The sequence below is a fragment of the Lissotriton vulgaris genome, chromosome 9 (assembly GCF_964263255.1).
Source record: "Lissotriton vulgaris chromosome 9, aLisVul1.2, whole genome shotgun sequence".
NCBI classification, from domain to species: domain Eukaryota; kingdom Metazoa; phylum Chordata; class Amphibia; order Caudata; family Salamandridae; genus Lissotriton; species Lissotriton vulgaris.
This window is the reverse complement of record NC_141697.1, coordinates 267,958,923-267,971,755: the sequence shown is the minus strand read 5'-3', so window position 1 is coordinate 267,971,755 and position 12,833 is coordinate 267,958,923. Positions and strand designations below refer to the sequence as shown.

At 47.4% G+C, this 12,833-nt stretch overlaps 1 protein-coding gene across 1 annotated transcript in view; it reads right to left on the bottom strand.

Annotated features, from left to right (window-relative positions):
• Positions 1-6,711, bottom strand: part of VASH1 (vasohibin 1) — a 100,985-nt gene extending 94,274 nt beyond the window's left edge. Inside the window, exon 1 of the mRNA XM_086937536.1 lies at positions 4,231-6,711. Coding sequence (XP_086793662.1) covers positions 4,231-4,485 — 255 coding nt within the window. The 5' untranslated portion in view covers positions 4,486-6,711. The remainder of the gene's footprint in view (positions 1-4,230) is intronic.
• Positions 6,712-12,833: the final 6,122 nt, after the last annotated feature.

Genomic DNA, 12,833 nt, shown 5'->3' with positions numbered 1-12,833 from the left:
CAATTGAGAAAATTTCCCTTGATTGGTTCTCGGCTGTGAGGATCTTGGAGGAGAAATAGGCCGTTTTAGCGGCCAAGATGGCATTCTTATATTGAGCTAATAGAGTGGTAAAATCAGCTCTTAAGATGGGACAATAGTTTCTCCTCCAGGCCCTCTCAGCACGGCGTACCGATAATTTGATGGTTTTCAGGTCATCGGTAAACCACAGGTTGGCATCTTTTTCCCGCTTGGAGGTCAGACGTTTCAAGGGGGCAATGGACTCACTGGCTGAGGAGAGCCATTGTTCAATGCTGTTAACCTGAGCCGAGGTGGAAAGCCCGTGTAAGACGGGATAAGTAGCACTTAAAAGAGCTGATAAGTTCGCCGGGTCAACTCTACTCCACGAGCGGACCCAGACATTTTTGGGAAGGGGGGCCCTAACTGGAGAACTGATAGGAAGAACAAAAGAAATCAGGTGATGATCAGACCAAGTGCAAGGAGAAATAAGAAGGGAGTCGACAGGGCAGTTCAAGGACCAAATCTGGTCCAAGATATGCCCCTTGACGTGAGTCGGGGAAGATACGTGAGATACAAAATTAAGAGATAAAAGTGTGTCTGAAAACTCTCTAGAAGAAGAACACTCTGCTGGGTCGGAGGGCCAAAAATTAAAGTCACCCAGTAATAACACCGAAGAGTTATTGACCGAGAGGGTGGCTAACACCTCCTGGAAATCAGGGAGAAATCATAGAGGCGACTGGGGGGGTCGATAAATGAGAAGACAGGTGAGAGGGGGGGATGTGGACGTGGTTCGAATGGCAAGATACTCTGTGGTGGCAATATCGGGGAGAGAAAGCAGTTGAAATGGAAGATCAGAACGGGCAATGACCGCAACGCCACCCCCCGTTCTGCCGGATGAACGATCGGCCCGAAGTGCATAGTAGGGGGCGGGCAATGTAGCTAGCAAGGTGGGTAGGGAGTCATCACAGAACCATGTCTCGGTTAAAAGGAGAAGATCTGGTGCATGATGATCTAACAACACTGATAATTCATGTGAATGTGCCACCGCCGATCTGGTATTCAGATAATACGCCTTAAGGGTCTTAACTGGGGCAGTATTGACGGCTTCTGTGGGAGGGGGGACCGGAATAGGAGAGGTGAATGAACAGGAACAGTGAGAAGGAGGGGATAAATCTAGCTGGGATATCCGTGAGTGTGTAGAGGCAGATAGAACCCACGGACCCTGTAGCCTGTGAAGCTGGGAAGAGGTGTAAGCAATGATTTGGGCAGGGTATTGTGCCCCTAGCCCCGGTCGGCCGCGGACGGGCGCAGACGGGCGCAGACGGGCGCAGACGGGCGCAGACGGGCGCAGACGGGCGCAGACGGGCTTAACTTAGGCGCAACTTCGGCGCGCCTTCGTCGCGCCCGCTGCGCCCGCCCGCTGCGCCGTCTGTAAGGGGAAGTTGTAATAAAGGGACACATGGGGGAGGAGTTTGAAAGGGGGCGTGGCAGGGGTGGAGGGACAGAGGAGCTGCCCCGCCAACCACAGAGCAGCCCGAGATGGTGGCCACGCCCGTCCCCGCCCTCGTGACCTGCCCGTCAGAGGGTGAGGGAACGATCAGCGTGGGGCGCTCTGGCGGCGGCAGGCAGGGGAGTCAAGAGGCGTGAAGGGGTGCGCGATGTCCAGAGCGCAGCCCCTGCAAAATGAAGGCAAGGTAATCTTAAAACCAGTCTTGTAGCTTTGAAAACGAAGTTGCGCCGCGCCTCGGCAGCGTTGTAGCTCCCGGCAAAGCCTCGGGAGATCTAGTCAGTTTCTGGGGTGGGACTCACCCAGCTGAAGAAGATTGCCAGGGGGGAGGGACAGAGGAGCTGCCCCGCCAACCACAGAGCAGCCCGAGATGGTGGCCACGCCCGTCCCCGCCCTCGTGACCTGCCCGTCAGAGGGTGAGGGAACGATCAGCGTGGGGCGCTCTGGCGGCGGCAGGCAAGGGAGTCAAGAGGCGTGAAGGGGTGCGCGATGTCCAGAGCGCAGCCCCTGCAAAATGAAGGCAAGGTAATCTTAAAACCAGTCTTGTAGCGAAGGAGCAGTTTTATCATCAAGGCAATCACCCCTGTCCTCAACACCTCCGTAAGTATAGCCACCTTCCGGTAACCATAAACACATGCAGCCGTCAATGCCCTGCTAAAGAAACCAGTGGCTGATCTGATCAAACTTGCCAATTACTGACCAATATCCCTGCTTTCCTACCAAGCCAAAGTCCTGGAAAAAGCCTCTCCAACCACTTTGCCAAACACCAGCTTCTCAATACCACACAATCAGTATTCATACCCAAACCACAGTACGGAAACATCTTTTATATCTGCAGTGGATAACATTTGGATGATACTCAACGGGGGGGAGAAATCACAGTCCTCATACTTCTAGACCCAGCCTAATTCTGCAACTTTATGAAACAGGCATCTAGGGTCTCGCCCTCGATTGGATCCGCAACTTCCTCACAAAATGAGCCCAAACCATCAACATGCACTCTGAAGCACAAGATCTTATTTGAGAAGTCCCGCAAGCCTCCTTACTCAGCCCAACACTCTTCAACATCTACATGACCCTGCTGGCCACCATCATGATCCACCAACATATACATCTCCACTTAAACCGAGGACACACAAATGATACTGTCTCTTCCGGACAAAACACCCAACACCAGGAACAATTCACCACATGCATGACAGAAGCAGTCACCTGGATAAAATCCAGTTGCCTCTAATAGAACTCAGACAAGACCAGGGTGGTAGTCTTCGGGAAGAACTCCTCACCATGGGACTCCGCCTGGTGGCCCACAGACCTTGGACCAACCCCCACACCATGCTCGCAAGTAAGAAACCTTGAAATCATCATAGATAAATTCCACGTGACCTCCCAAGTCAACACAGTGGTCTTGGCCTGCTTCAAAACACTAAGAATGCAGGAGAAAATCCTCAAGTGTCTACTAGACACCACCATGAAAACAATAACCTGAGCGCTCATTACCAGCAGACTAGACTATGGAAAACATCCAGAACGCAGGGATTACCAACCAGCTCACAAGAAGACTGCAGACCATCCCAAATGCAGCTACCAGACTAATCCTAAACCTCGCAAATGGAGCCCACATCCCACCACGCTTTAGCAAACTCCACTGGCTCCCAGAACACAAGCGTGCACACTTTAAACTCCTCACTCACACCTACAAAGCCCTCAACAACACTGTCCCTGCCTACCTGAACAGCTGCATTCATTTCCACCAATCTTCCAGACACCTCTGCTATGCCGGTCTCTCACTAGCACACCCCAGACGTGCACAAGAGATGAGCAGAAGTTGGCGCTTTCTTGTACCTGGCCCCTGAAGCCGGGAACAACTAACCTCTCACCACATATCAATGCCTTCTTTGCTCTTCTGGACTTCTGCAAAAAGCTGCAACCCTGGCTTTTTGATTAAGGCCCGAGGGCTGACCTCACACACCTGCTACAGAGCATCTGGATACCCTCACAGGTGATTAGAGTACTATAAAAACTCCCAATAACATAACATAACATAACATAACATAACAAAACTTCATAACACACATCACATCACCATTGACATTAAAGATGATATCACTAAAGCAAACAAATCCTCTGTTTAGGTCTAGCGAAGCGACAGCTTTAGTTTCTGTGCCACCATATGTTATCAATACTTTAAAAAGTACTTCTAAGAAGTGGTACAGATAGTGTGGGCTTTGGAACAGCCCACCTCAGCCATTGATTTTCATGATTTGTTCAATGTTGGCCTTTGCTTCGATGGCTATCCTTCAAGTGCAGGATATTGGGGGCGTTACCTGGCCTCGTTTCTGTGGCCATTCGGCTCAATGTGGGACTCAAATAGTTCTTTTGTTAGACTACTGAAGCAACATGGATTCGAGCTAGTAACTGAGTCGCTGTGTGTTCTTTGATGTATTTAATTAACTTTAATTATGACATTTTAATTGCTGATTTACAGCTTGAGTTGGCGTAGGGTGTATTCTAGACACAGCTTGGGCCTAGTGCGGGCGATTGTAGCCTATGCCACAACTTTCAGACCTTGCTGTGCAAAGCTAGAAATGCTTGTTTACATTGTGCAATTTAGAGGTATGCGCCTCCTCCCTTGAAATAACAAAATGACCCCTTTGAATGCGGCAGGTTTTGGAGATGTTGCATTGAGACAATGACATGTTACTACCCAGGGTTACTGCTCTCACCTTCGGCAGGTCGGTGGCTCCTCGGATCTGCCGCCCAAGCCTCTCGCCCTCCGGGTGGCACCGGCTCACGTGCCTCCACATCCGTTCCCAGGTGGGTTCATCCACTGGCAGCCCGCCTCGGTTGATGAAAAAGGGCACGCCGCCGTCGCGCATGTCCTCGTCGCCTTCATCGTCCTGCTCTTCGTCCCGGGGTGCGGCGCCCCCGCTCGCCTCGGACAGTCGGGCGGCCCCTGGGCACGCTTTGCCACCCGGCATCTCTCCCCGGAGCCCGCGCGCTCCGTGGATCAGACACACACAGCGCCTGGCCTGCAACACAAGCACATGGCAGGCAGCGCAGGGGCCGCTTGAAAGGGAGTGGCAGGGCAGCAATGGGGCAGAAGGAAACCCACAGAGAACGGACAGCGAAAGACCACTGCCCCCTCCCACGTCTGTCCTAGGCAATAACAAGGACAAACCTATTTAATACATTAGCCTTACTCCAACATAAAAACAGCTTCATCAAAAATGAGGGGGAAATATACCACAATGTGGGCGAAAGGATGAGGACTAAATAATAAAAGGCAGAACCACGCTGCTTAACCTGCTAAAAAGACCTACAACACGCTGTCAATTGAATGTAGAAAAGGCAGTCAAATAAATTACTAGTGAAAGTAAACGTTATAAATAATTATCAATTAATAGCACGATTCTCCATAAACAGGGTAGTAAAAATACCTTCAATATGTTTCTCTTGCAAAGAAACGGGTTCACAAAGCCAGCAGTGTGTCTGCGGTGCAAAGGGGGCTCAGCTCACCACGAGGCATCACTTCTGCAGTGACGTTCACGGTGACACATAAGGTCAGGCTTGAGGAAATGCCAGAGCCAGCCGTTTAGGAACTATAAAATATTACTCATGTTGCTGCGAGAACAACTGATAGTTAAGAGGAGGCATTCATTTGAATAATGTATGTTGGGTGGAGGGGGGGGGCAGTGGGGTTCAAATACCCTGTAAACCAGAGGCTGGGCCAGTTATTGTCAGCTGACCCTGTTTCCTCTTTGCTAATTAGCACAAAGGGATGAGTGACAGGGAGGGAAGAAACCATGGGAGGGACCCCCAGGGGCGAGGAGGGAAGCTTGTGATGCAAGGCGGAGGGGGGGGGGGGGTTGTGGGCCAGGGAAGTGATGTAATCAAGGGGGTGGAGGGCTGTGACAAGCCTTGGACAAGTATTCTTCAGCTGGCCAAATAGCAATGACCTTCAAGTCCTAGTCATTGAACCTGCACTACACCCGCCACGTAGAGAACCTTCCATCTGTTTACTACAACAATTAAACCTGTTACATACAGCACCGCCTCTCCAGTGACCCACTGTCAACACAACATGGGAAGGTATCACCACCTCGGTGCCTGGCATTCCACAGCGCTACGGTGCCTGGGAGTGGCCAAGAGTAGCCCAAGTGGACGACAATCACCCCACACCCAATGGATCTCCAAACGTCAACTGCTGACCAGCGCCCAGTCGCCCCTCAAAGCTTGCCCGGTACCCAGACCTTCATGCTGCGCTTCTCTCGGCAGCCAGCCACCCCCTAAAGCAGCGACCAACAGCTGGGGTAGAATAGATGTCTAAAGGAGGCAGTGGGCGCAGTCTGTAACAGATCTTCGGTCATGAAGCCTGCCACTCCAGGACCAGAGAGAGGGGCATGTATCTTCGAGAGCACAATTTAGTGGTCAGCCCCCAGAACCCTGAAAGGTCACTATTCTCTGTCCTTTCCTCGAGCAGCCATTAGAGGTGTCGCCCATACTCCAGTCAGACCTTGTTCCGCCTCTGGGCCACCATCATCCTCTCCTGTCCAGTCCTTTGGCCTCTCCGTCAGCCCCTCCTGCAAACTCCCTGGTTATTGGCTTCTCTTAGCTCTCGGGTGCAGCGCCTCGAGCCCCTGATGGTCTGTCGAGCTGGGACTTAGTTTCGGACCTTTGTTACGTCACCCGGTTTGTGGTCAGACCTGGCCACGAGCCCGGGCCTTTGTCAGCTGTGGAGAATGAGGCCCCGCTGCAGCCGGTGGACGAATCATGCGCCTCGCATCATCAGTGGCTTGTTCCTGACTCCTCCATCCTGCGTTGCCCCTCTCCGATCAGTAGTTTGCTCGAGAGCCACCTTTTGTTTCCCTCCCATCAGTGGGTTGTCCTAGGCACCTTTTGACCGGCTCTTTGATCAGTGGCTTGCACCAGAACACCCCCCTTGTAGTGGTTGTCGGAGTTCCTCCTGTTGCTTCTCCCTTCTGGTCAGTGGTTTACTTGGTCGGCCAACCCCTTCCGCGGTTGCTTGCAAGCCCCTACCCCAGCGGTACCCGCCTCAGTTCCAGGCAGCTGCCCGCCCAAGATGGTCGGGGTACCCAATCTCTCTGCTCCCCATCCTCATCCTTGCGCCTTCTTCTCCCTCTTCCGCCGCTGACACTTTGTTTCCATCAGGACCCTCCCTGCGGAGTGCGCATGCGCCCGTGCTGGATGATGTTTGGTATCCCCTGGAATTTGTGTATCCTCTTCTCTCTTCATGCACAATAGGCGTCTGCCACTCAGTGGCTCCTCTCTGAGAGCTTCTACCGCAGCCACGCCCCCCGCACAGCTGTGTCTCAACCCGTCCTCGGCTCTCACAGACCAAAGCAGCTGCGCGCCGAAAGGAGCAAAAGGAAGAGCGATCGCTGTTCAGTGTGCAAGCCTGCAATTTAGGACTCCGCTAGTCAATGGGGATAATGCAACCTTTTTGGGATGTGATCACTAGGGTTTCTTTCCCTGCCCACTCCACATTCTCCCAAATAATATTTGGAAAAGTGAATAGGTGTGGCTTGCATTTTGAGTCCTACATTGAAAATTAAACAAAAATACAGGGAGCAACACCATACAAATTGAAAGCTTGCTGGTAGCAATGTATGAGATGACCATTTGCATGTGCAATTCATTATACTTTTAAGGTGCAAAACTGTACCTCATACATTTAAAAAACCAGCACTCCAAAGAATGTGGAATAATTCACTAAACCTCCAATAGCATGAGATGAAAAATAGATTCTCCCCTTGAAGGAGCCACAGCTCACTGAACATATGTTAAAGAACTGGTAACAATAAGGCATCAGACAACATACAGTCAAACCAGACCTGAAAAGTGTTCACCTATACTGAATTCATAAGGGTCACCTGACTTCATATTCATCTGCGTACAACATTTAACTTAACGTTTCATTATCTTCTAACTGTTAATAACCACTCCTTAACACCTTGCCAAATGGTTAGGTGATTCTTTCATTGAGTACACCCAGAGCCGCAGGATGTTGGCACTCAAAGTCTTAAGATACTACAATTTTTAATTTTATAGAGGTTTATAATATAACGGAAACATGACTCTATCGGGTATGAGAGCGTTGTACAACTGGGAAGCAAAACACGTCAACACACAAGAGTAAAACATATGTAGAAGAACACAAAGAAAATAAAAGAACATAAAGTCATATTCAAGGAGTCTGGATTAGGAATGGTCATCGAAATAATATATCTTCATTGGATCAGGAATCTGTTCATTAGTACAATCCCTTGCGTTGCTTCATTTTCTGGGCATTTAACCTACAAATTATTGCTATGGGGTTTCAGTCTAAGCATTACAAACAAAGGCAAAAAAACAACAACAATCCTCAGATTGCATTAGAGTGTCAGGCTTACTGCCTGGGGCTGGAAACAATTCCTGATGGCATGAAGTTATGTGGCCACTCTCTTCCTGCTACAAATAACTGACCACTTTCTTTGAAGACTCACCAGTTTGAGGTGTAAATCCTCTTCTTTGAGGATATCAATGGGGGCCCTAAGCTCTGTAGGTCTGGCCAAAAGATAGTAAAACAGTTGCCATCACTTGATTAAGGGAGACAAGCTTCCCAGATTGGAATATTGTATTTTTTAAGGTGGAAGGGTCATGAACAAGGTTACCTCTTAAAATAATTGCTTTTATCTTTCATAAATCTGTTTTAAACTCTGGAAATGCAGGTTTCTACTTCCCTAACAACTGTTGTTTTACAGCTGGTACAGGGTCCCCTGTAACGTGTCAGCTGGTACAGGGTCCCCTGTAACGTGTCAGCTGGTACAGGGTCCCCTGTAACGTGTCAGCTGGTACAGGGTCCCCTGTAACGTGTCAGCTGGTACAGGGTCCCCTGTAACGTGTCACACATTCATCTTCAATGTAAGGTTAACATTTGTTATTCCTTTTCAGGCACAGTGCCAGACGTCAGGGCTATGGCTTTGCCTGACCTGTATCTTTGATTCTGGATTCATGTGTCGAGCGGTGCAACTATCTACACATGTTTTTGCAGATATCGACTTAGGAAACTCGGTGGCATGATGAGTGAAGTAACAGCAGGATGACAAAAGTCAGTGAGGTGCATAGAACCATTATCATCTCCCTTGGATGTACCACGTGTTAACGACGGCAATTGTTATAAGGAGAGAATGACTCTCCCCCTATACCTTTAACCTTATGTAAAAAAGAAAGTGCAGCAGTGTAATTTAAAAATCATAAACAAGCAATATTTCCTGGCAAACATTCATGAAAAAAAGAAAACAACTCAAACACATCTTACAAAATAATGTCGCCAAAAATAATGTTGACAATTCTATTTTAGCATCTATGTGAGATAAAAAACAAACACATTTGTGATGTAGCATTTTTCACCATGGAAATTATGGTACAAACTCATGTTAAGGCTGCACTCAAGCAGATGGATCTATTTTTATGCCTGAGACTAACATGGAGATCAAAACATCACAATAACGTGAAGCACATTAGGCCTCACACAAGTGACAGAGTATTATTTTGCAAATAATTAAGGTTTATTAAAAGATTAACAAAGTTACAAACACAAAGCATCAAATTACTCGTTGTAATTCAATAGCCGAACTATGTATGCATTAGTCAATATAATTCAACTAATTCAACACGATAAATGCAAAGACAAACTGTTATAAAGTTGTTTCAATAACGGAAAGCAGACTCATTTCCCCATGAAGGTCCTACACTGCAAAGCTAGGAAGAAGTTGGAGAACATTGGGGAGAAGTCAGCAGAAAGGTGTCAGCATACAAAGCCTCAGAAAGGCAGTATTTATAAACAAAGTAACACATTTTCTAGTGAGTGGAGAGGGCATTTCCTGTTAGTAACAGGAAAGGGAATTCTCTCTAAGAGTTGAACAAAGCTCCCTTGGGCAAGGGAAAACGGCTTCTGCATCGAAGTCTTCTTTGCATTAGTTTTAATCATCCGCCTTCTATATTTTTCTACACCTACACACAGTTCCAATGAAGGGGACCAATCAGGTTAAAATACATGTATGTCTATAAGACAGATTCATTAATTTTGCAAGCGTTTAGATTGAGTAAGGTTAAACATTCACACGAGAAAACAAAATAAAAGCTACATCTTACATCCAGCTGATACAGCTTTAAAAAAAAATGAGACAAAAAAGAAGATACACAAGGAGAAATATAACAGACTAATGTTGGCCATTTTAATACTATACTATACTATACTAAACTATACTATACTATACTATACTATACTATACTATACTATACTATACTATACTATACTATACTATACTATACTATACTGTACTATACTATACTATAGAATTTGTAGAACACAGGCAACCTGAAGGTATCCCAGCGATGGTTCGGGGAGGTGCACCTTAAGAATGGAGTAGCAATTAGGAAAGATGACTATTTTAAGTGCCAGGGTTTAAGGACTTTTCGAAAGCATGGTTCTGTATTTGTTGCTCCGATAAGTGGGGGAGAGAGAACTTGGCTGCATTTAGGTTGAACGATCGTCCTTCACTTCTGGCTCGTTTAACACTGGGGACTGCAGCTAGATGTAGGGGCAAGCCAATTGGCATAGAATAGGTAGGCCTTGTTCCTGCAGGGCACGGTGGACAATGCATAGTGTCTTAAATTCTATTATTTGCAAGATGGGGAGCCAATGAAGGTCTCTCAAGCCCTATCTAACTGATATTGATCTCAGGATTCCAAGTACTTATGTGGCGCTGCATTTTGCACAACTTGCAGTTTGGGTGTCACTCCTTTAGGAGACCCTAGGCACAGTGATTTGCCATAGTCCAAATGAGAGAGAACAAGGGCCTGTACCGCTACCCGTCCAGAGTTCTGTTGGAGCAGGGGCAGGATCTTCCGCAGCATTCTTAACAGTACAAAGCAACTAGTCGACATTTTGATGGCCTGGGCTTCCATCTTTAGGGTGTTTTCAAGCCGCATCCCTAGACTTTTTATAACCTCCTTAGAGGATGGATGAAAGCCAAGGCTAGTAGGCAAGTCTAGGTCTTGTTGAGTGGCGGAGTTGTTTCCCAGAATCATTAGTTCTGTTTTAGCTCCATTGAGCTTAGGAAAGACTTGTTCATCCAGTTGGCCCCCTGCTCCAGGCAAGGTCCAAGTGTGGATGGAGAAGTATCTGAATTTGGAGCAAGAGAGAAGATCAGCTGAGTGTCATCCGCATAGGAGACTACAGACATCCTGTAAGGAGCTATAATGTCCGCCAGTGGTTGCAGGTATATATTAAAGAGTGTTGGACTAAGTGAGGACCCTTGCAGGGCCCCACAAGTAACCGGCATGATTTCCAATGAACAGTCTTTGTCAAAGACTTGGAATATTCATCCCCTCAAAAAGGAACTCACTCACTCCTGGTTGTTTTTCCTGTGATTCCGGCTTCACCAAGCCTATTTAGAAGCGTGGAGTGGTCTACGGTATCAAAAGCCGCACTGAGGTCCAGGAGTATGATGGCAACCAAGGCCCGTCGATCCTGGCTCCTTTTCGCCTCTTCAGCCTCAGTCAGAAGAGTAGTTTTGTGCTGTGTTTGGGCCGGAAACCCATTTGCGTGTATTGATGAATGGAGTTTGCTTCCAGGTGGTCTGACAAATATTTGTTGACATGTTTTCTTGTCACTTTGCTAAGACCTGGGAGGAGGGAAATTGGGTGGTAGTTGCCTAAAAAATCGGAGTGTAAGTTGGAATCTTAAGGTCGTTTCTGACCTTCGCATGTTTCCAGGAGAGGGACACTGTACCCGTCTCTCGAGAGATATTAACCATGTCTCGCAGGGTGGGAAAATACTTTCAGAATAAAGAGCAATGATTCTCAAAGGTGCCGTATCCAATGAAGATCCTGACTTGACTTTCTTAAACAGGGCAGTAAACTCATCCAGGATAGGGAGATATCTCTCATTACTTTTATTCAATGAAGAGGAGTTATCACTTTCATTGGCTACCTTAAATGAGCAATAAATGTCATAAATTTTCGTATTGAAATAGGTGGCCAAGGCATTACACTTATCAATAGATGGTTCAGCCATGGGTGGGTTAGCATTAGATTCCACCTGGGATTTTGTATTTCTAAAGATTTCTCTAGGGGAGTTGATAGCTTATTTATTTCTCACTTCGAATTATGAGGCCTGAGCTTGATGAATTTCAGTGTGCTATGTCCTCACTCTCTCTTGATATAGTGTTTTTCAATTTTCCCATTGTTTTTTCTCCATGCTCTTCTTGCGATCTTGCAGTGTTTTTTTAAAGTTCTGAGATGAGGGGCGTACCATGGTGCAGATTTATTCCTAGGATTTTGAGTTACAGTTTTCTTAAGGATGTTTTAATCTAAACAATGATCAACCATTCTGAGATCATACTAGTAGCATCTTCAGGATCAGGGTCGAAGTTGGGCGAAGTTAGACTCAAAGCATGTCTCCAACTATCGTGATTGACAAATGTCGTGCCTCTATCGTTTTAAATTTAGGGAATAGGGTGGATTGAGATATCTTAAGAATCATGGGGATCAGGAAGGGATCAATCCATGAAAGAGGTATTAGGTTTAAGAATGGTAGAGTGTCGATGTTAGTAAAAAAAGGGTCTAAGAAGTGACCCTCTGTGTGAGCGGGGCCCTGAACACTTTGCTCTAGTTGGATGGCATCCAAGTCATGCATAAGGCAGGTTGCTTGCGTGTCACTGGCTTTATCAAAGTGTATATTTAAATCACCCAAAACTGTGAAGTTGCTGTGTTTTGAAGCAAGACTTGCTAGGACTTCTGGAATGATCTCAGGGGGTATATTTACAAGAACTGCCACTGTCTAGTGTTATTGTTAGTTAGCTGCAGTTTTCTTAACGTGGCCTATCGCAGAAAACTATTGCCCTGTTAGCGATGTATTTTCAATATGTTGCTACAAGTGTGGAGAAGTGTGGCTCAATGGTTAGAGGCGGCAGACCCGAAAGCTGAGATCGGCCCGGGACCAGGGTTCGATTCCCAACGCGGCAGGGTCTTGGGTCAAAATGTCCGCGGGCCTGATAATTCTCGCCTCTGCGCCTACTCTAACCGTGGGTCCCACTCTGCAACTCTGGGCAATAGCTTGCTTAATCTTCACAACGGCCCCTTCAACGCAGGGGATGCCTGGTCTCACCTTGGGGGTGCCCAGAAGGGACCATCTCACAGGGAAAGCCAGGACGGGTTCCCCAGCGGTATACAGCGCCGGGACACCCGCGGTGTGGGCAGCTGTGCGCTTTACAAGTATAAAACATTTACATTTACAATGCGATAGTATCAGCTAGCCGCA